Raw genomic sequence first — 25063 nt, forward strand, 5'->3', positions numbered from 1 at the left:
AGCAGGAGTGAAATCAATGTCCACTAGGCTGGTTCCTGAAATAGTGGGACTGCCCTATAACAAATTGAAGAGACTGGGACAATGCTGTATAGAGTGTAGACCATTCAGATGTGTAGATGCAGGAAGAATGTTTCCCCTTGCTGAGAGTCTAGAACTAGGAGACACAGTGTTCAAATCAAAGGTAGGCCGAATAGGTCTGAGGTGAAGGGGAATTTCTTTACTCAGAACATGAAGATGTTTTGGAATTGCTTACTTCAGAAGAAAGTAGAGGTTCCACCATGGAATTTATCCAGACAGAGGCAGATTTATTTCTAAATATTAATGATGCAAAGTGATGTGAAGATCGTGTGGGAAATGCCACTAATGTGGAAGATCAGCCATGGTCTAGATGAATAGCAGAGCAGGACTAATGAGCCAAATGGCTGACTCCTGCTCCCATTTCCTTTGTTTTTATTAAACCACTTGGAATCTTAATTCAATGAATGTTCTGCTGACAGATTTGAGTATAGTAAGTGTCGGTTGAAAAGCATTTAATTCTTGTGTTGCCCAGGCATTAAGAACTGAATGGAAGGATTGAGTTGTGTTATTATTTTACGTAATGTAGAAACAGAAAATTCTGGAAAATGTTCTTGGATTCAGTACTTAGACAACGCTGCACATTGGGAATGTCAACTTATGCGTGAAACATAAAATTGAGGATCTGCCCTGTCTGCCCCCTCTCAATCAGACATATAAAATGGCATGACTCCTTTGGAAGAAAGTAAGAAAGCTCTGCTTAGAATCCTGACAGGTAGCTCAACAAACATGGATAAATTCGATTATCTGTCTCACTGCTGCTTACAGGAGATGACTGGACATAAATTGAGTTGTTGTGTTTCCCTGGATTGCAACAGTGGTGATGTTTTAAAAGTACCTCATTGACTGTAAAGTCTTTTGCGACATCCTAAGGTGTAAAATACACCTTGTCAATCCAAGTTATTTATTTATTAATAGATGTACAAATCTGATTTGAACACAATGACTGATCGTTGTAGAACCACATAGTTTTAAGGTTTACAATTAAATTTATAAATGCAATCACTCTTTGATACATACTGTTAGGATTTTCATCATATTGTTTATAAAAGATATAGATGTAAACACAAGCATATCTTCCTTTCAGATTGACCTCATCTCAATAATATTCTCTTCCTGTTGTATTTGAAGGTACGGATGAAGAAATGAGGCACTTTTCCTACAGTAAGTTCACAACAATATGCCAAGACGAAGAAACCTTCTCACTGCAATCCTGATTGCTTTACCCTGGACCATATTGCTGACCATCTGGCACCAGAACTCAGGGGTTTTCTACCTTGCCATTCAGAGAAGTAAGTGACCTTCATATTGTAATTTTAGAGATTTAATTAATTATGAATTTAAAACAGCCTTAATTTTCCTGGCCAACACTTGGTAGAAAAAAAGATAATTGAATTTACTTATTATGGGGAACGATAGTGGGATAACTCTTCCCTTTGCTTGGTTGACCTTAACAAGTTGAGGGAGTGTTTTAGACTGTTTTGACTGTTAAGATTTTCAGTGATAAACACATTGAGGGCTTTTGGTAAGTTTAAATCAAAAGAAAATATGAATGTTTATTCTCACAGCACCCAGAATGTAAATGCAATGTACATACTCACTTCTCTAAGAAAATAGACACATGCACATATAAAGATTCGATAGATCAGAGCATGTAGGTAGATTATTAACAGCATACAGGAATCATGTCATATTCAGATTTAGTTCCTTAAGGTATGCATGATGCAGGCCTGGCTGGGTTCCCTCTTGTAGTTCTTTGAATAAGAATGGAAGTTAGAAGTCTTGGGATTTCCAGACCAGGTTATGCCTGTGGTGAGCTCTTCATGTGAAAATGCATTCGTCACTGCTCATTGTGTGGGTTGGCTGGTTGACAGGCAGTGTTCTATTCTTTTGGCTGAAGGAATTGTCCTGTTGGTTTCAAGACCAGAAAATCTTGCCCTGTCTGGTTGTTGTACTGATGAGCTTCATTATCTGAACAGTTTTGCTGACATGATCAATAGCTCGATTGACCACCACATCCAGGGCTATTTACATTTTAAGACATTTTCATAAGTCTGTACAGAAGTGAGTTAATCGTTGGTGCAGGAGTCACAGAAGGTCATACTACCATGGGTGCTCATCTTGGGTCAAGATAAATTGTCCACATGTTGTGTTGTTCTTTCATTTATTTAGGAAAAAAATTGTCCTTCATTTCCATACACTCATAGCCATGTGACACAACAGTGATGCTAGGAAATCAGCCAATTGCCTGATAGCTGGTACATTCCACTCAGGAATATATATTAACATTAATATAACTATATGTCAAAATAAATCACAACTAAATCCCAAAGGCCCTCTCTATGGAAAATCAATGGTGGCACTTCTGTAGTTTCCAGAGATAGCTATTATTTCGGGCCATTCAGAAAATCTGCCAGTCAGTGTGATACAGTTTTCATTTTGAGGAGATCTCAAATTGGCAAAACCTCAAGGTGTCATCTCTTACATTATTGCAGTTTAGGGAACTTCAAAGACTGGTTGAAAGAATTATACACCATGAATTGGATACAATTCCCAACTATACAATAATACTTTGTCTGACTGTATCAGCCTTCATTATTTGTTTGCATTGGTTTCAGGTAAGAATATATTGATTCCTTGATTTTTATTTACTCAGTGAAAGATATACCTGAAAAATACCTCATGCCAGTTATTCATTGCACTAATAGTGCCTCACTGAGACGCCACTGACAAATATTTCATACCATGAAGGAAACATTTCTGAACTTGCACAGCATAAGATGAGTGCTGCAATTCAAAAACATGAGGAGAAATTTAACTTTTTTATGCAAAAGCATATTTTAGCTTTGGGGATATTGAGCAGATTCTTTCCAGCCAGGTGGGGTAGGGTCAAGGACTTAGGGACGGGAAAGTCCAAGACACTGAAGTAGGATCATGATCTCCTTTCTCGCTTTCCCGGGGGCAGCAGTGAGGGTGAATGATGAACTCGCTTGGATCTGTGGCAGAGTAAGTAAGGAATGGTTGGCTGCAGCAAGACCGTTCACCACCAATATCACTTCATCAAGGACAATCATGGGCAGACAATAAACTGTTGGCTGAGCCAGAGACACCCACATTCCATGAGTGATGAATAAAAGTGTTGAGAAGCGACAGAATGCTTTAACCCAGAGTCTTGGCTTTCCAACCAGAGGTCTGATTTCCTGAGCTATCGCCGGGGTCACTGAGATAAGTATACAGCAGAAGAGCTTCTTCAGTGAAACCTACAATCTGGGGAGGTTTTGATTAGTTACACTGAACAGCTTCAGCCACAGCTATTTAGAGACTGCTGTTCTGAGCTCTTCCTCTCTCAAGAAGTGCATTCACCGCTTCACGGGTGATTGTCAATTTCTCAGCAGAAACTTAACCCCACCTTGCATTTCAGTCACTTTCAGCCACACCTCCCTGTTGACTACAATGTGGACGATGTTTAAGCAACTTCACTTTACAACTTTGCTGAGGTCCGATAACAGAGGCCAAAACACAGCTAAGGACTCCAACAGCAACCAGAGTATCAAAGCAGCAACATAAACTGCCTCCACAGCTGCATGCCTTTCCTCAGTTGGATGTAAAATCCAGCTCCACGATTGTGAGAGCACCAATACCAGGTCTAAAGGCAAGCGGATGATCTCTCTCAACATGTCTGAATACCGAGTCCTTGGGAGACTCAGGAGCTCGCTGCAATTCACTGCTGACATCCACAACTCCTGGATCAAGACTTCTTTCCAATGGAGCAGGTACACACGTTATGCTGTCTATCGCTGGAGGGTGACCTATCCATGCACCTCCCTTCCCAGAGCCAGCTCTTTGCTCTTAGCAAGTTGTGTGAGAAGAGAAAGCAAAGACAAGGTATTGGCTTGTCTCGAGAGAATGGAAGGACAGCATTTAGTGGAGGGTGAAAACAAAGCATACTTTTTTGTTTACTTTTCATTTATGGGATGTCAGCATCACTGACTAGGCCAGGATTTAATCCTATCTCTAATTTCACCATAGCACCTGGTGGTGAGCTGTTTTCTTGAACTGCTACAGTCCTTGGAATCCAGTTCAGACACGTTGAGGGCTGTTAGGAAGGAAAGTCCAGGATTCTGATTGCATAACATTGAAGAATTGACAATATTGTTCAAAGTCTGGATAGAGTTGTTTGGAGTAGGTGATTTTCCTATGCATCCACTGTTCTTGTCTCTCCAGATGACAGAGGTTGTGGGTATGGAAGGTGCTGTCGAAGGAGCCTTGGTGAGCAAATGCAGTACTTTTGTGGATGGAACAGATTGCTGCCTCTGTGTGTCGATTGTGAAGAAAGTGAATCTTGCAGTTGGTGGATGAGATGGCATCAAGTGAACTGCTTGTCCTGAATGGTGTCAAGCTTGTTGACTGTTGTTTGAACTGCACTCATTCAGGCAAGTGGAGAGTATTCCATCATATTGCTGACACATGCCTTGTAGATGATGGTCAGACTTTGGGGAGACAGGAAGTGAATACTTACTACAGTATTCCCAGCCTCCGAACTGCACTTGTAGCAACTGTATTTGTATGGCTGGTCCATTTCAGTTTCTAATCAAGGGTAACACCCAGGATGTTGAAAATGGTAGCATTCAGCAACAGTAATACCATTGAATATTAAGGGACAATGGTTAGATTATCTCTTATTGATTACGGTCATTGTCTGACATTGTGTGCCACAAATGTTACTTGCCACTTAATCAGCCCATGCCTGAATATTGTCCACATCTTGTTGCGTTTATATGTGGACTGTTTCTATGGAGCCATGAATGATACTGACCATTGTGCAATCATCGGCGAACATCCCTACTTCTGACCCTATGATGGAGGGAAGGTCATTGATGAAGCAGCTGAAGATGCCTTAGTTCTCACCAACTTTAATTTTGCTAGGGCTCTTTGATGCCACAGCATGTCGAAAATGGCCTTAATGTCAAGGGCAGTCATTGCACCTCACCTCCTGAATTCAACACTTCTCTGTTTAGACCAAGACAGTGTTGAAGTCCAGAGCTGAATGGCACCAGTGGACCCCAAACTGACTATCAGTACTCATGTAATTGTTGAGTGAGTGTTGCTTGAAGGCGCTGATGACGATCCCTTCCATCATTTTTTTGATGATCAAGAGTAGACTGATGAGGCAGTAAGTGGCCGGGTTGGATTTGTCCTGCTTTTTGTGTGTTGGACATGCCTGGGCAATTTTCCACATTGTTGGTTAAATGCCAGTGTTGTAACTGTACTGGAACAGTTTGGCTAGGGGAGCAGCAAGTTCTGGAGAACAAGTCTTCAGTACTATTACAAGAATGTTTTATATCCTTTGCAGAATCCAATGCCTTTAGCCACTCCTTGACATAATTGGATATGGATTGGCATCTGTCTTGCTGGGGACCACTAGAGGAGGCCGAGATGGATCATCCACTTGACACTTCTGACTGAAGATGGCTGGGACTGCTTCAGCCTTATCTTTTAATCTGAGGTGCTGAGCTGTCCTATCATTGAGGATTGGGACCTTTGTGGAGCTTCTTCCTCCAGTGAGTTGCTGATTGGTCCACCAGCGTTTACTGCTGGACGTGGCAGAACTGCAAAGTTTCAATCTGATCTGCTGGTTGTGGAATCATTAAGTTCTGTCTATCATTTGCTGCCTATGATGTTTGGCATGCAAGTAGTGCCCAAACATTATATCAGAAAATACATTTCTCCCCAGGGATAGGAAGATAACTGAGACTACATTGTTGAAAAGAAAGCTGGACCAGAATTTGCATTATCATGTAGACACTAGCTCCACTGAATTTGAGAAGGAATTGATCTCAGATATTAAATTATCTATTGTCCTCTATTCAATATTGATCGAGTTATCAGGCAGAATCTTTTCAACTTTGTCACTGCCGAAACAATTAAACCATTTTCAGATTTGGAACCCAACTCACAATTTGCAGCTTCACAACTGTTTGGTGTGGCACCTGAATTTTTTTGCCACACTTATGTCATACCATCGTGGGTTCCTGGATTCTCTTGATACACTGTCTGCATGTTGGAGGGATCATCTCCAGCTGTTCACTTCCTCAGCTACTTCCACGCATATCTGCTAACTCACCAGTCCTTGGGATAAAGAGTCAGTGAGAACTTTTAATCCATGTTGTTGTCCCTTTAATTAGAAATCCTTCCTTTGACTAAATTGATGTATCATCTTGTTCAACTACCTGAACTGATCCAGGAGTCCTGAGGTGCAATAACAGTTAATTTTCTTTCAGGGAAGTGGAATTATCGCACACATAAATTGTGAGTTGGGTTCCAAATCTGAAAATGGTTTAATTGTTTCGGCAGTGACAAAGTTGAAAAGATTCTGCCTGATAACTCGATCAATGTTGAATAGAGGACAATAGATAATTTAATATCTGAGATCAATTCCTTCTCAAATTCAGTGGAGCTAGTGTCTACATGATAATGCAAATTCTGGTCCAGCTTTCTTTTCAACAATGTAGTCTCAGTTATCTTCCTATCCCTGGGGAGAAATGTATTTTCTGATATAATGTTTGGGTAGACATGCTTGAAAAATACCTCTGTGAACACAGTTTGAGAAGAATCGCCTACAGCTGAAGACACATAGATGGATGTTCCCCTTCAATACTCAGATATGAAACTTTGGTGGGATGTAGCACTTATCATTATTTCGGGCATCAGTGTAGACATGACATTGAATATACAATCCAGAAGCAGGCCATTTGGTCCAACTAGTCAGTACTAGTGTTTACATTCCATATGAGTCTCCTCCCATTGCCGTGTTCCATTTCTGTAATGTCGTGGTTATCACATTCACTTAACAAGTGAAAGGGCCCCTGTTTCAGAACCAGGCACAAATATTTTTTTGATCATGTATCAAATATCTTAGTTGGCTGGGCAGCTAGTTTGTGATGCAGATTGATGCCAACAGCATGGGTTCAGTTCCTTCACAAGCTGAGGTTACCATGAATGACTCTCCTTCTCAACCTCTCCCCTCACCTGAAGTATGCTGACCATCAGATTAAACCTGGAACCAGTTGTTTCTCTGTAATGAGAGCAGTCTGCTGGGACTATGACAACTTTATACTTAACTCCCATTCCAGTTGCCTCATCTCAGCCTTTCAACATATCTGTTATAAATATTGTATGCATTCGTCTAGTTCTTTTTGAACCCATCTAAGATATTCACCTCATCGACTTCCTGAGGCAACGAGTGCCACATTCTAACCAATCTCTGTATAAAGAAATGTCACTCTGTTTCCTTATTAGTGACCATGCATACTAAACTCACAAGTTTTGGATTCTACATATGTGGAAACATTCACTCCACATCTACCTTAGCCCAACCCATTCAGTTTTTTTAAAGAACTCAATAAGACCACCTTTAAGTCTTCCTTTTAAATATAAATTCCAAATTGTTCAAACTACTCTGAAGTCTGTAATCTCTAGATTTTGTTAACGTCTCTGTAAAGGTCTTTGACACTTTCTCCTGTTTTTCTGCGTACTTTCATTCTTCTCTTATTTGTCCTTTGAGGTGAAAATGCTCATGTTCATTAACTGGGTGTTTGGCAGTTCCTCAGTGGGCACCCTCGATGACTGCTGAGGCTGACTCTTGCTGAGAATGTTCTGCTGTAAATAAGGCAGGAATTTGCTGACAGCTGATTTTGGACAGATTTCCTGCCCAGGCTTTGCTTCGCTTTCATTTTTATTTGATATATGTTTGCTTCTGAAGAATGTTGCACCATATGTTGTTTTATTGAGAGATGTATAGCAATCCTAGGGAGTTTCACCCAGGACTCAATGTCAATATCAGAACTCCTAAGTGAGACATTCAAAGTGCACTTCCTTTGACTGCCCAAAGAGTACATCCCAGACTCAAGCTTTCCGCAGAACTTTGGTCAGTGAGTGTCAAGCATTTTGGCTACACCAACAATCCAATACAGTTATGTCTATCTCATTATGGTGTGAATGCTTGACTTATCACCTTCAGCGAGCACCTCAGTGTGTAATATTTTGCCCTGCCATCTGATCTTCAGGAGCTTCCGAAGGCAGCTCAAGTGAAAGTGGTATGGTGCTGCTACATTGTCCAAGTCTTGTATGTGTAGAACAGATTGGATATGTCTACTGCACTTTAGACTCTCAGTTTGGTAAGCAGATTTACTCACCTTCATTTCAAGAACAATGATGGCAGATTCTGGTCATGGACTGAAATCCTGGATTCAAGATAGGGCTTTCCTTAAGCAGGCTGGTACATTACTTTGTGCTGATTGTAAGATTGAAGTTGTTAGGTGGATCGGAGGACAGGTTTGTGCTACATTTCATGTCTAGCTCTGAACCATAAGCCAATGAACAATCATATCCTTTCATGAATGTGGAGACTAGAACTATGCACAGTAATCTGCGGGAACTAACCAAGATCCTGTTCAAGTTTAACATACCTTCATTACTTTTGAATTGCATATACCAAGAAATAAATGCTCGTTTGTTAACTTTTACAATTGCTTTGCTACCCTCTGTTGCTGCTTTTAATGATCTGTTCAGCTGTAGCTTTCTTTGCTCTTATTAAGCTTTTAATTTTCTGAGGTGTCTGTTTTCCTTACCAAAGTGCACCACTTCACAATTATCTATGTTAAAATTCATTCGCCACTTAACTGCCCAGTCTACTTTTGTTACATTGCATTTCTTCTCTCTGTCAACTATAAATCCTAGTTTTATATTAGCTGTAAATTTAACATAAATTTTGCATTGCAGGAAATGCTACAATGATCCTGTGCAACACCATTTTCTGTTTTTTTTTCCTACTTGATCTTGTAGCCACAGTAGTTATATGGATGATCCAGTTTTGTTTCTGGTCAATGCTAACATATAGGATATTTATAGGAGGGTAATCAGCAATAGAAATGTCATTGAATGTCTAGAAGCGATGGTTAGATTCCCTCTTGTTGAAGTTGATCATTGCCTGGTACTTGGATTAAATGACACTTGGTAACAGAATCAAAGGTAGGAATCACTTTTCATGCAGTGAGTGGTTAGGACCTGATATACACTGCCTGAGAGTGAGGTGAAGGCAAATTCAGCTGTGGCTCACAAGAGAATTGCATCATTGTCCGATTCAGGAGGATTTGACAGGCTATAGATAAATGCTGGTGAGTGGGACTGGCTGAAATCCTCTTCTAAAGAGGCAATATGAACAAAAACGCTGGAAGATCTCTTTCTGTACTGTAATCATTCTACATGATATTTGTTTCTAGCACGTCACGATCTGTGTTTGGCTTCGTGGTGTCTATATGTGGTGTCATATCATGTTTAACTGATTTGGGGAAAACAATAGACAGAATTTAACTGTTATGGTAGGGGGTGTGTCCTCCTTCCAGCAGCCTGATGTTTAGGCTTGTTTGAGGGGAATTACACCCTCAAAATCTTGGCTATGGTATCCACAGTACGATGTCTGCCTCACCACATCTGAGATCTTTTAGCCTGTCCCCAAGTGCTGCTAGTCAAGCAGCTCGCCACTGCATTCAGTGCCACCATGGGTAGTGGCCAGAATTGGTACTGCAGTACAGCCCATGCAGCGAAGGGAGTATGAGGAATAAGGTAACTTGGGCTAGTTGGGGCCAGAAAGATAAGCGCCAGTAAAGGAGGGATTAGTATTTAGCCCACATGGAGATCTTCACTAACGGGCAACCCAACAATGAGATGGCAACCTGGTGAAGCTACCAGATATTATTACTTGCATGCCAAACAGCATAAGTAGCAGGTGATAGCCCCAGATCTAAATAATCCCACAAACAAAGGATCAGATCCTAGCTCTGCAGTCCTGCCACATCCACACGTGAATGGTAGTGAACAATTAAACAACTCACTGAAGGAGGAGGCTCCACAAATATCCCTATCCTCTAAATTAGAAAAGCCCAACATATCTGTGCAAAAGATTCAGTGGAAGCATTTGCAAAAATCTTCAGCCAGTGGATGATCCATCTCAGCCTACTCCTGTGCTGCCCAGCATTACAGATAGCAGCCTTTAGCCAGTTCAATTCACTCCATGTGATATCACGAAACAGTTGGAGGCATTGCTTACTGCAAAGGTTATGGGCCTGACAACATTCCAGCAATAGTACTAAAGACCTGTGTTCCAGAACTTGCCACTCCCTTAGCCAAGCTCTTCCAGCACAGTTACAACACTGACGTCTACTCAGTATTGTGGAAAATTGCCCAGGTATATCCTGTAACCAAAAGGCAAGACAAATCCAATCCGGCCAATTACCACCCCGTCAGTCTCCTCTTGATCATCAGTAAAGTGATGGAAGGTGTCATCAACAGTGCTATCAAGCAGCCCCTGCTCAGCAATAACCTGCTCAGTGACGCCCAGTTTGGGTTCCACCAGGGCCACTCAGCTCCTGACCTCCTTACAGCCTTGGTTCAAACATGGTAAAAGAGCCAAATTCCAGAGGTGAGGTGCGAATGACAGCCCTTGAACATCGAGCTCACATTGTACCGAGTGTGTCATCAAGGAGCTCTGGCAAAAGTGTAATCAGTAGGAATCTGGAGCAAATTCGCCACTGGTTGGAGCCATACCTGGCACATAGGAAGATGTTTGTGGTTGCTGGAGATCAGTCATTTCAGCTCCAGAATATCTCTACAGGGGCTCCTCAGAGTAGTGTCCTAGGCCTAACCATCTTCAGCTGCTTTATCAATGACCTTCCCTCCATTATAAGGTCAGAAGTGAGGATGTTCGCCAATAATTGGTGCTGAAAAATTGTGTATTTGCAACTCCTCAGATACTGCAGCAGCCCATATTGAAATGCAGCAAGATCTGCACAATAATCAGGATTGGGTAGCCAAGTCGCAAGTAATATCTGCATCACACAGGTGCCAGGCAAAGACCATCTCCAGTAAGAGACAATCTGACCACTGTGCCTTGACATTCAAGGGTGTTACCATCACTGAAACACACACTATCGACATCATGGGGATACCATTGACCAGAAACTCAACTGGACTCGCTATATAAATATAGTGGATATAAGAGCAGGCCAGAGGCTAGGAATACTACAGCAAGTAACTCACTTCCTGACTCCCCAGAGTTTGTCTGTCATTTACAAGGCACAAGTCAGGAGTGTGATGGAACACTCCCCACTTGTCTGGATTGGTGTAGCTTCAACAACACTCAAGAAGCTTGACACCATCCAGGACAAAGCAGCCCGCTTGATTGACACTATAACCACAAACATCCACTCCCTCTGCCACCAATGCTCAGTAGCAGCAGTGTGTACTATCTAGAAGATGCACTGCAGAAATTCACCAAAGATCATTAGGCAGCACCTTCCAAACCCACGACCACTTCCATCTAGAAGGACAAGGGCAGCAGATACATAGGAACACCACCACCTGCAAATTCCCACTAGGCCACCCACCATCCTTGACATGGAAGTATGTCATTGCTTCTTAACTGTGTTTGGTCAAAATCCTGGAATTCCCTAAGGGTAATGCTAATCAACCTACACCAAGTGGACTGCAGTAGTTCAAGGCAGCTCACTCCCACCTTCTCAAGGGCAGCTAGGGATGGGCAATAAATGCTGTCCAGCCAGCGTTGCCCTTGTCCTATGAGTAAATTTTTTAAAAAGTCCCTTACCTCTTGTGATCCCTTCCACATAAAGGGACCTCCTTAATAGGCCACTGGCAAACACATCAGTGTTTACCCCACAGCTTGTCTATAGGTTGGGCGTGTCTGACCACTAGTCAATACCATTACCTTTGGTAAATCAGAAGGGATTGAAGGTGCAAAAGCAGCAGGATGTCCACTCTATATGTTCCCACTCAATTGTTCAGCGCCTCCCCTACCCGAGTGTTAACCTTGAATTTACCTCCGAGCAGGACATTTAATCCCACCCTATAAATCAGGCATGATAGCATCTATACCTGGTTGATAATCCCCATATCATGTTTGGCTCTTTCTGGATGGAATCATCCTGAAGCGGTTTCAAAGACAGGACGCCAATTGGCAAAAAGGTAGTTGGGCCAGTTGCCTAATGTGAACTTATCTTTAAAGGATCTTGCCAGAGACTGGGCACATTAGTACCAGATACTCATTCAGCAGCAGTGGGTAGCTAATGAATGGCAATTAAATAGGCATGTGGACTCAGATTCGCAACACTGCTGGATTTTATCTGAGGCCAAATCCCAGCAGATCACTGCAGTGGTCACTCAGGAGCGAACCAGCACACCATCGAGGTCTCATTTGTGGACCCCAGTGCATCTGCAGTACAATTTCCCCTCCACAACATTAGCTTGGTAGCTGCATATGTTTATTGTTATTGATTTGTTTTCACATCTGCAGTGTATGATTCCATCTTGAGTCTCCCTGCTCCATCAACTGTACCCAACTGTCTCAGTGGGCCTCTGGCCATCCCGAGATTCAGATAGCCACAATGGCCTCCCTGCTGTGGAGCCATCAACTCTTCCTCATTTGATGGGGCTTCGAGAGGCAACCTCTCAGTTGGCTGGCTCTGGGAAATTCACATGAGTAGCATTACTGACAGACCATCAGGAAAGGGACTGCCTCAGGCCTTAGCAAGCTTATAAAGAGCAAGGTAATAAGAATCTGTGCCCCCCCACCTCTACATCTGATTCAGTATTATTCCGATCTGGTAATGTTCTAACTGCATCAGGTTTTTCCTGATTGATCTCACATTTGGCAAGATTTCTGTTCATCTTTATCTGGTCATGTCTTAGAATTGGTTTGATACTATCAGTATGCTGCATGGCTGATATATATATACCTGGTTTACTGCTATACATATCAGATTTGGCACTGTTCATATTGATTTGGACACAATCTATATTTCTGGTCATACTTGAATCTGCTTTGGTAATATCTGTAAAAGAAGTAAATACTGTTGATGCTAGAGATCTGAAATAAAACAGAAAATGCCGAAGGACTTCAGTAGGTCTGGCAGCATGTATGGAGAGAAACAGTTGATACTTCAGAACTTTCCGCAGATGAGTCATACCAGATTCGAAATGTTAATTCTGTTTCTCTCTTCATGGATACTGCCAGACCTGCTGAGTTTCTCCAGCATTTTCTTGTTTTGAGACAGATTAGCTTCCTTAGTTTCTTTCTTAAACTCCGACCAATGGAAGATATTCCATTAATAAAGCTATGAACAAATACTCACTGGCGTTTGTACCATGCAATCATTTGTCATTTAATCTCTTCTTTTTGCCACCCTATCACACACCTTTTCTTTTGTTCTTCCAGATCTCTGCTCCCTCCCTTCCACCAACTCCAAGTCTACTAATGTTCTATCTTTCCTCAGTTCTGATGAAAGGTCATCTCGACCTGAAACATCATCTCTGTCTGTCTCCACAGATGTGATCTAACCTGCTCTTTCCACCACAGTTGTTTCCTTTCAGAACTCCTACATCCACAACATTTTGCATTTCTATTAATGGTGCTGTTTACTGAAAGACACAAGGCCTCAGCAATAACTTGAATATCTCTAATCATTTCCTTTTCAGAGGAGCCTGACAATGGAACTAAAAGAATACTCGCCAACAGCTCTCAAAGCAAAGAGGAACAAAGTGTCTGTGTGCACCAGGAAGCAATACTTACTCAGCAGGTCATCAAACTGGAATACATATATAGCAGACCCCCACAGTGGTCCCAGTCCTTACCAACCATCTATGTCATAACACCGACCTATACTAGACCGGTTCAGAAAGCAGAGCTGACCAGGCTAGCTAACACTTTCCTCCATGTACAGAACTTACACTGGATTGTTGTTGAGGACTCCCCTCGGAGGACCGGTTTAGTAGCACTGCTGCTGGAAAAGAGTGGATTGAACTTCACGCACCTGAACATACAAAGCCCAAAAAGTGTGAAGATGGGCCTCAGTAAATCATCTCCTCGCACTCCAAGGGGCACTTTGCAAAGAAATTTGGGTCTGCGCTGGTTGAGAGACAAATTGAATCCTAATGAATCATCAGAGGGCGTGGTTTACTTTGCTGATGATGACAACACTTACAGTTTGGAACTCTTTGAGGAGGTGCTCCCCTTTATATCAAAGCATAAGCATTTAACTGTTATGCTCTGCAGTGATCTAATACTTTACAGCCTTTGTTTATCACAGTCACTGCATAAATAATGTTTATGATAGATTGTGTGACGTCATGATGAACATTTAACAGGTACTGTTAGTTTATTCCTACCAGTAAAGCTAGTAAAGTTAGTTGAAAATTTGCTAATTAAAAACAGTATCAATTAAACATTACTGCAGGGTGGTTGCAAAGCTGCAGTTTTAAATAGAAGATTGAACAGAAGTCCTTAACTAAATACAAAGCTGAACATAAGTTCTTAACTTTGCTGGTATTTGGGTGTCTGAAGTAAAAGTTTCATTAATGTTAGTTTACAGGTAGAGGGGAGGAATTCTGCAGCATGCCTTAAATTTTAGCTCTGGGGATTGAGTATTAAACATATCTTTGGAATTATTTTAATCTAACCCAATTATTGTCACTAATGCAGATAGCTTATATCAGAGGGTGAACTTCAGGGAAATAAATTGGAGAAAATAATGTAAACATAATTAGATTGATTTGGTGCTACTTATTGACAGTGACACTAAAAGCTAGAATCAGGTCAAGTCTGGACAGAATTGATTATCAGAAATCAGTATTTTTGAGAACAAGATGTTACAGAGCACACCAGACAATCTTTGAATAATTGGAAGATTTGAAATAGTCAAGAAGGAGCTAAATAGCCATAAGCCTCAGAGATGGGTATACTTTGAGATTGTCATTGTCAGTCCTGTTGCTAAGTTAATAGACATGCTAACCAATCATTGGTGAAATTCAAATAATTGCTTGCTTTTAATGTTACATTTGCAGGTAGAAATATCTCATCAATTCTAATTAAGACACACAGCCCGGACAAACATCTATTGCAAAGTTTATATAATTCATCCCATCGTTTCTATTTTTCAGATGCGATTCACAAAAATGGTTTCAGTGTGGCCTGTAGCTTTCGTTGGTGGACTGCTCTACGAGTCTCCCAAAGTGAACACTGCAGGAAAAGTCGTCGGTTGGAAAACTGTTTTTGACCCAAATAGACCATTTGCTATCGATATGGCAGGGTTTGCAATCAACGTTAAGTTGATACTCATGAAACCTTCAGCCAACTTTCAGCTCTACGGAGTAAAGGGAGGATACCAGGAAACCAGCTTGTTGCGGGAACTCGTAACTTTAAAAGAGCTGGAACCTAAAGCTTCAAATTGCACTAAAGTAGAGTAACCTTCTGGTTGGGACTTGATTAACACAGAGAGTTTACTTTTACTCAACCAAACCTGTAGGTTGTGTATCAATCTATAAATTAGGATCAATATATTATACATTGAGGGAAATAGGCATTATTGGTCACTTCCACTGCAGGATTTCAGTCAAAGTAAATATTCTAGGGAAAAATTGAAATGAAGTGTGAGAGATATTTGCCTCCCATTACACCAGGAATACTGCCAGTGATATGATCAATGTGTTTGGTACTTGAATGTAACAAAACCCTTTAGGCTTTGCTTTCCATTGTTGAAAACATCTGTCTCTTGCAATCCCAAGTGTGTCCCAATGTTAGCTTTCCATCATTGTGCTGGTCACAGTTGTCAATGTAATAGTCAATACAAAGATAATAACAGTTCCACTCTTCTGAAGTGGCTTTAACAACGATTAACTGGTGCATACAATACCCACATAAAATGAGATACTGGCTGTGGAAGTGGACTTAGTTTTGACAATGTCCTCACTGAATTTTGACCCAGCCTAGAATGCATGTTATGGAAATGGTCATGCTTTGTGGTTGGAAGGCATAGCCTTATTTCCCAGCAGTCAGCCACAAGGCATTCTCATCTCTAAAATGAGCTTCAGAATGCAGAGGGAGACACTACAGTCATATCATCATTGGGGTAGTAATTCAGATAAATGCTCTGGGGACATGGATTCAAATACTACAGCAACTGGTGGAATTTAAACTTGATTAGTAAATATGAGGTATAAAGTTAATTGCATTAATGGTGACTGTAAAACTATGATCAATTATTGTAAAAACCCATCTGGTTCACTGCTGTCCTTTAGAGAAGGAAATCTGTATTCTTTGTCTACATGTGACTCCTTATCCAAAGCAATGTGATTGACACTTCACAGAATCATACAAGTGTTAGAGTGCAGAAGAAGGCCAATCAGCTCATCATTTCCACACCAGCACATTGCATGGGCATCGTTACCTAGTTCCCATTTGTTGCTTTTCCTCATACCCATTATTTTTATCCAGATAATTGTCTGATGCACTCTAGCATGCCTCAATTGAACCCTGCCTTCATGACGTGCCCAGGGAGTGCATTTCCAAACCTTAACAGCTCAAAGTGTGAAAACGTGTCCTCACTTCACCCTTGCTTCTTTTCCAGGTCACTTTAATTGCTTAATTGCTCTCAAGATCAATTCAAGGTGGGCCTCAAATGCTAACCTCAGTAGTGACACCTACATCCCATGAATGAATGAAGGAAAACAAAATATGCAACTGAAAGCTAGTTTCAGTTATGCTGATCATGCTACTATCATTGATTTTTATATGAAGACTGATAGGGTTCACTGTTGTCCTCTAAGGAAGATAATCAGCTTCCCTTATCACATCTGACCTAGATCTGACTCCAGACCCATTGCAATGTAGATGGCATTTAACTACCGAGTGAAATGCCCCAGCAAACCACACTGTGGTACCAAACACCAATAGAAAAGTTGAAGATGGATGTAACCAGATGGACCACCTAGCATTGGCCTAGACACCAGCAATGACAATGGCAAACACAGCCCTGTCAAACCTGCAAAGTACTCCTTACTGTTATCTGGGGTTTTGTGCTGAAATTGGGACAGCTGTCTTACAGACCAGACCAACAACAACCTGACATAGTCATTCTCACAGAATCATTTCTTACAGCCAGTGTTCCAGAATCCACCTTAATACAGACCCACCAGAAATGACGGTATGGTAGTATACTATCACGGGGAGGTTGTGCTGGGGTCCTCAAAATTGGAGCTAGACCCCAGCATCTGACCATCGTGGGGAAAGGGACCTCCTGATGATTACCATCAGTAAGCCTCCATGTTGAAAATCACTTGAAAGAAGCACTGAGGTTGGCAAAGGAACAGCATGTGTTGTAGGTGTGGGAGTTAATGTCTGTCACTAACAGTGACTCAGTAGCAACACTAGCTGAATCCTGAAGAATAAATTGGGTCTGTGGTAGGTGGTAATGAAAACAACAAGAAGAAAACGTTGGTAGATCTTATCCTCACTTGTCTACCTGTAGGAAATGCAATAGCCCATAACAGTATTGGTAGGAATGATTGCCGCATAGTCTTTGTGGAGATGGAACCATGTCTCTACAGTGTGAACACACAACATTGTGTTCAGTGGTAACACCGCTATGCTAAATGAAATAGATTCAGAATAAATACAGCAAATCAAAACTGAGCATCCATGAATCATTATCGGCCATCCGTAGTAACAGAATTTTGTTCAACCACAACCTGTAACCTCATTTTCTAGCATGACGTAGTTACAGGTGACCAAGGCTAATAACTGGGATCTGACATTTCAGAAGGACAGGGAAAAACATGAAATGTGGTATGGTAGCTCTAATAATAAATGATGACATCAGGTGAAATTGAAATAAATAACTGAGATGTGGAGGTGCCAGTGTTGGACTGGGGTGGACAAAGTCAGAAATCACATGACACCAGCTTATAATCCAACAGGTCTATTTAAAATCACAAACTGTCAGAGCGCTGCCCCTTCGTCAAGTGAAGACCTGATGAAGGAGCAGTGCTTTGAAAGCTTGTGATTTTAAGTAAACCTGTTGGACTATAACCTGGTGTCATGTGACTTCCCATTAAATAATTGAGAGTAGCTTTTTATAGGCCCTTGAATAGTAGCTTCATTATAGGATCGAGAAACAATGGGGCTTGTAAGAAATGTGCTGCAATAATCATAGATAATTTCAATCTTCACATAGATTGGACAAATTAAAATTGACAAAGCTAGTATGGAGGAAGAGTTCATAGAGGGTATTTGAAATAATATTTATAACAATATATGCTGGAACAACCAACTGAATGTTTCATTTTACACCTTCAAATATGTAATGAGGTAAGATTAATTAATGATCCCACATAAAATTGAGAAAGTCATATTGCGATAGAACTTCACACACTGTGTTAGGATGAGAAATGGTGGTATAACACTAGTGTATTAAGCTTAAATTAAGGCAATTACAAGGATATATGGGTGGGTTTGGCTCAAGTGGACTCAAATTACAGATTAAAAGATAAAGTGATCAGATCTGCCGTCATCTTTTAGATTGGCAGAGCAGGCACAAGGGGCTGAATGGTCTACTCTTGTTCTTAATTTGTGCATTTGTATGTTTGTATGTTGTACAGAAACAGTGGAAAACGTTTAAAGAAATATTTTGCAGTTCTTAACAATTGCATATTTTATTGCCAAATCTATGAGAAAGATGCACCATTTGTAGCAAACTAAGGAAAGGATATATTTATATTAGAAGCAGTTCAGAAGGTTCACAAAATTGGTTGAGTTGTTGAGCTGAAAGGGTTGTTTTATGAGGAAACATTGAGTGGTTTAGACTTATGTTCACTGGACTTTAAAAGAATGAAAGACAATTGTACTGAAACAAAAGAGATTCTGAGGTAACTTTACAGGCTATATGCTGAAAGGATGTTTGTTTTGCCTTTTGATGAGGAATTAGAACTGGAGACCACAGATTGAAAGAAAGAGGTGTCTGAGATAGAGATCAGGAGAAATTTCTTCTCTCAGAATATCTTTGGAATTTTCTTCTACAGAGAGCGGTGGATGCAGAATCATTAACAAAATGTTCAAGCTTGATTTCTGATTGATGAAATACTCAAAGGTTTTAAGGATGGGCAGGAAAGTGGAGTTAAGAACACAATCTGATAACCACAATCTTGTTAAACATTGCAGTAGGCTCAAGGGACCAGTCGGTCTGTATTTGTTAGTATTTCTGAGCATCTTATGATTGCTGCCAAGCCAAGGGATCAACCTTGTTTCACTAAAGAATGTAGCAGAGTATGCCAGGCACGGTACCAAGCCTAGCAAAAGAGTTGCCAACCTGATGAAGCTACAGCGCAGGACTACTGGCAGATCAAACAAAGGAAGAAGCATGTGACAGACAGGGCTAAATGATTCCACAAACAAAGGAACATACAAAAACTCTGCAGTCCTGCCCTGAATTGTGGTGGACAATTAAGCAACTAACCAGAGGGAAAGGCTCCACAAATATCCCAATCCACAATGATGGTGGAGCCCAGCACATCAGAGCAGAAGATAAGGCTGAAGCATTTACAACCACCACAAAACCTATGGACCCTGATAACATCCTAACAGTGTCCCAAAGACTTATGCTGTCGAAATTGTCACAAGCTTAGCTAGGTTTTTCTAGTACCTGTACAGTATAAGCCTTTACCTGGCAATGTGGAAAATTACCCAGGTATATCCTCTCTATAACAAACAGGAAAAAGCCAGTGCAGCTAAATATTAGTCCAATATTCACCTCGAGATCAGCAGCAAAGTCAAGGCAGGTGTTGTTGATAAGACAACCAAATGGCATTTATGCAGCAATAACATGCTCGTTGATGCTCAGTTTGGGTTCCACAACGAACAATCAGTTCCTGACCTCATTACAGACTTGGTCCAAAAAAAAATGAAAGAAAGAGCAGAATTCTTCAGTTGAGGTGAGACTGACAACACTTAGCATCAAAGTAGCATTTGGCCAAGTGTCATATCAACAAACCTAAGGGGCATCTCCTAGATGGTACATAATACTTTACTGTGTGGAGGGAGTGAATGTTTAAGATGGTGGTGGGATGCTACTAAAACTAGTTGTTTTGTTTTGGATTTTGTCAAGTTTTCTGAGTGTTGTGGGAGCTGCCAAGTGTCATATCAACAAACCTGAGCAAAAGTTTGGCCAATATGGATTATCAGGAAAGCTTGCCACTGATTGTCATCATGTCTAGCACAATGGAAGGTAATTGTGGTTATTGGAGGCCAATCATCTCAGTCCTAGGACATAACTACAGGAGTTCCTCAGGGACAAACATCTTTAGCTGCTCTATTTTCCCTCCATCATAAGAGGGATGTTGGCTGATAATCGCACAATGTTTTGCCACCATTCATGACTCATCGAATACTGAAGCAGTCCGTATCCATAAACAACAAGACTTGGATAACACATGACTTGGGCTGATAAGTGGTACATATCACTTGCACCATACGAATACCAACAACAACCACCTCCAACAAGAGAGAAAAACTAACAATTTCCAATTGACATTCAGTGGCATTACTATCATTAAATTACCCACTATCAACATCCTGTGTGCTACCATTGACCAGCAACTCAACTGGACCAACCATATAAATAGTGTAGGAACAAGACCAAGTGAGAGACTACGAATGCTGCCATGAATATCTCACCTCCTGACTCCTTGATGTCTGTCACCATCTACAAGTCAGAAGTCAGGAGCTGATGGAATATTCTACATGTTTGGATAAATGCAGCTCCCACAACACTCAGAAAACTTGACAAAATCCAAGACAAAACAACTAGTTTTAGCAGCGTCCCACCACCATCTTAAACATTCACTCCCTCCACACAGTAAAGTATTGTGTACCATCTAGGAGATGCCCTTTAGTTACTTGCCAGGCCTCCTTCATTATTACCTTCCAAACGCATGAAACTAAATAACCAGAATGACTAGGTCAGTAGATGCATGGGAACACAACCAGCTGCAATTTTCCCTCAAAGCCACAGATAATCTTTGTTCATATTATCTAGCATTTAGAAGAGTCAGAGATGACTTAATTGAAACATTTAAGAACCTGAAGGGACTGGACCAGGTGGATGTGGAAAGGATGTTTTCTTTTGTGAGAGAATCTAGAACTCGAAGACATAGTTTACAAGTATGGCGTTGTCCATTGAAGACAGAGATGAGGGGAAAAAAATCCTCTTTGAGGATTGTGAATCTTTGTAGTTCCCTTCTCCAGAAGGCAAAGAGTGCAGAATCTTTAAATATTTTTTAAGGCATAGGTAGATAGATGCTTGATTATCAAAAGATTGAAAGGTTATTGAGGATAGGCAGGAATTGGGATGCAAGAGTTGATTTTAAAATCGGATCAGCCGTGATCTTATTGAATGGTGGAACAGGCTCGAAGGGCCGAGTGGCCTATTCGTTCCTTGTTTGCATGTTCGTATCAATACATGACACTATGTAGTCATTCCTTCACTGTTGCTGGATCAAAATGCTGCATCTCCCTTTCTAACCATACTGTTGGTGTATCTGCATCTGATGCAGTACAGTTGTTCAAGGAGACAGCTATCACTAGCTTCTTAAGGGAAATTAGTGATGGGGAAGAGATAGTGGCTCTACCAGCATTCACAATCCATTCACAAGAAGAATAAAAGAAATCTGCAGTTAAGTTCTAGACACACTCAAGGAAATGATTATGTATCATGTATTAACCAAAGGTAGAGGTCAGGTGGAATCTGCACATCAAAATTCATTTGATTTAATTATTTGAGTCTTGGATATTTGCAAGTATTTCTGCATACCAAACTTAATGACTTATGGGACATAAAAGCATAAACGCCAACAGAGACCAGTTGAGGCAAATGGTCTGTTTCTGTGTTGTATACTCTATCTTATAGCAGTCATATACAAACAGTGTACCATTCCATTGTTGCAGTGGTGGACTTATATCAGTTTCTTACGAAAGGTTCTGTGAATCAAATAGTAACTTGTCCTTATGATATTTCCCCTTACAACTGGAATTAGTCTATTATGGATTACATTGAGAACTGTACTGAGACTGCTACAGGAAGGACAGTGCTAACTCAGGATTGTCCTTGAAAGTGGTCAATTAGCGAGGGGTACAGATCAGTATCCATCTCCCTGAACTACTTACAACACAGAAACAGACCATTTGCCCCAACTGGTCTCTCTTGGCTACTTTTAGTTGTGCAATTCATGTGTGCTATTTTGAGTCCCCAGATAGGGATACTTTTTCTTGGTAAGGACAGATGTGACGAATCTGTGTCCTTTCTTCTCAAAAATCTAAAAGGACCAGTATGAATTTGGAGGCGGTGGGGGAGTGCATGTTTACAATATGGAGATCAATCTCCATAAATAAATAAACCAGTTCATTTACAAATTCTAAATTCATGCTTAACTTCAAGTCCGGGATTTTCCAGGCCTGCTGGCAAAAGGCTGGGAGGTGAGATGGCAAAATGGTACAGTTAGGCATTAGGGAATCCCACTACTGAGACATTTCACCAATTACGGGAAAGATGGCAGATGAGTAACTCAATAGGAGACCAATTAGTCTCTTCCTACCACTTCTGGCATTATGCCAATGACAGGAAGGGCCTCCTTTTCAGCACTCTCTGGCTCACATAGGGAATCCCAGCAGAAGCAGAAGCGGCCACAGCTCATGGGAATAACTCTGCCTATCTTAAATCAAACCCTTTTATCCCGAGTGTCTGCTTGTTTGGGCCCAGCCCCTGCATCCCTAGACTCTAGTTACGTGACTTTGAAGGCTCACAGACATTGATGTGGCTTCATCCTTACCAATCCCACTAGTATTAGCAAAGGTGCTGCTAAGATGGTTGCTAAAACAGGACTCTGTTTTCGCAGGCACCTCTTAGGTTTGGGCCATTGTCCTTAATAGGCACATCAGCCCTGGCTACAGCCAATTCTGGCAAAATCTGGCCTGAGGACCCATCTACAGCTGGATGGGCTTCTTCTCTCAGTGTGACCCCCTGCCAGCTCTGCAATATTCTGCTCCTGGAAGAAATGGGTTACAATATAGGGAAAGCAATAAAAGGAAATGGTTACTGATTGGATGGATATGTCAAGTGGTGTTCAACAGAAATCTATCCTCGTGCTGCAGCCTTTCATTTGATATGTTCATGGCTTGCCTGGAAGAATAGAGAATAATACATCCAAATGTGCAAAAGACACCAGTTTGGGAAGCACAACAATCTGTAAAGTTAGAATAAGATGTTACAAAAGCCCCATAGATCGACTAAGAGGCTGGGCATGAGTATGGTGAAGGAGTTCAATATGAACTATGAGAGAATCACCTTTGACTGTGAGGAAGTAGAAAAACATGAAATATTTTCTTAGCGGTTAGAAATAAGAGGATGCAAAAACAAGAAGTGATTTATATTTTTAAACCATTACAAAATAGTATACAGGTTCAGAAAGTAATCAAAAAGCTAACAGTATATGGGGCTTTGTCTCAAGGGAAAGAAGTAATGTCTCGGTAATGCAGAATCTTGGCTAGACAAAACCTGACAATAGCATGTTGAGTCTTAGCACCAGATCTCTGGAAGAATATCCTGGCAACGGAAGGATCAGATTCATCAGAATGATGCTAGGGGTTAAATTACAAAGTATAATTACTTTTAATCCCTTGAGTTTAGAATGGTGAAGCTGATCTAATCAAGTTGTTTGAAATGACATTGGCATTTTAATGGTAGCTGCTGAGAAACAATTCCACTGGTGGGGAATTTCAGAACATATGTTCATAATTGTTAACATTGGAGCTAGTACATAAAGGAATGAAATCCGGAAACACTTTTGCACAGAAGTGTAGTGAAAATTTGGAACTTTTTTACTCAAAAGATTGTAACCGCTGGGCCAATCAAAAGTTAAACTAATAAGACAGACATTTCTTTCAGTAAAAATAATCAAGGAATCTGGTTCTTAAGCAGGTGGGTGTAGTTGAAATTTAGATCAACCATGATCCAAATGAATGAAGAAACAGGCTGGAGGGGCTGAATGGCCTGTCCATGGGTCCATGGGTCTAGATTTTATGCAAGTTACTGGATGCAATGTTCTCATTACTTGAAAGAGGAAAGAAGTCATGATATGCCAATAACTTATGTCAAAAACGAATCAGGTATACATTAAATAAATTTAACACAATGCAAAAGACATTCAGGACAACAGCTTTAAACAGCTTGAATGATAAAAATATTAATTGTCTTTTCCCCAAACTATGAAATAAAGCACAATTTCTTAAAAAGAACGGAATTATTTAACAGCAGTGGGTTTTGTTTCACGTTTTAATGCTTGCCTGCAGCTATGGCACACTATATATGATCCATTAGTATGTGAATTTGTATGACTTGCATCTTTTTGATGCAAAAGTCAAAATGCATTTTGAAACATTAGCACACAAGATATGTTACGTAAATGTGTTCAGATGCTCATTCAAGTAACTTGTATGCCATCTTCTACCAAATTAAAATCTAAATGAACACAATACAGTTGGAGCTGGCAATGGGATTATCATTGGCCAAGGTGATCTTTAATCATATTAATAATACTTGTTTCTACATTGTCAGACACAGATAATGCACAAAGAATAGGTTTAGAAGGACAGATCATTGAAATACCCTAAGTGTCTAGTCCAAGACTAAATGACAGGAACCTCTCCCAGTTAAGTAATCCTTCTGTATCTTACTAGTTTCCCACTGTACACAGTAGTGTGTTCACATTGTCATTGCTTTATTTTACAGATCCTTGTGTGGCACACACGGACCGAAAAACCAGTTCTAATAAATGAAGGAAAGAACGGGTTCACTGATCCAAGAGTGGAGGTGTGAACTGCGCTGAGGTGGGAGGCATTTTCTGTAAGTTCAGAATTTTAACTGCTCAACAACACCATCTGAGTGCCAGAGACATGCAGAAACTAGCAATATCCTATTCCTGAATGGTATACTGTGTGGTGAAACAAATTATACACTGGGCAACTCCATGGGTTACATCTCTTCAAGCATCTCGAATTTGAATCTGAATCTGGCCCTTTATACTCAGGATGAAA

General features: G+C 40.8%; 1 protein-coding gene across 2 annotated transcripts in view; it reads left to right on the plus strand.

Moving 5' to 3' along the window:
- The window catches only part of LOC109920660 (galactosylgalactosylxylosylprotein 3-beta-glucuronosyltransferase 1-like), an 83274-nt gene that overhangs the window by 51681 nt on the left and 6530 nt on the right, over positions 1-25063 (plus strand). For both annotated transcript variants that reach the window (XM_048602955.1, XM_020520717.2), the window contains 4 exons: positions 1207-1367; positions 13624-14150; positions 15085-15381; positions 24759-24872. In XM_048602955.1, coding sequence (XP_048458912.1) covers positions 1256-1367; positions 13624-14150; positions 15085-15381; positions 24759-24845 — 1023 coding nt within the window. In that variant the 5' untranslated portion in view covers positions 1207-1255 and the 3' untranslated portion in view covers positions 24846-24872. The remainder of the gene's footprint in view (positions 1-1206; positions 1368-13623; positions 14151-15084; positions 15382-24758; positions 24873-25063) is intronic.

The sequence above is a fragment of the Rhincodon typus genome, chromosome 11 (genome assembly GCF_021869965.1).
Source record: "Rhincodon typus isolate 14 chromosome 11, sRhiTyp1.1, whole genome shotgun sequence".
NCBI classification, from domain to species: domain Eukaryota; kingdom Metazoa; phylum Chordata; class Chondrichthyes; order Orectolobiformes; family Rhincodontidae; genus Rhincodon; species Rhincodon typus.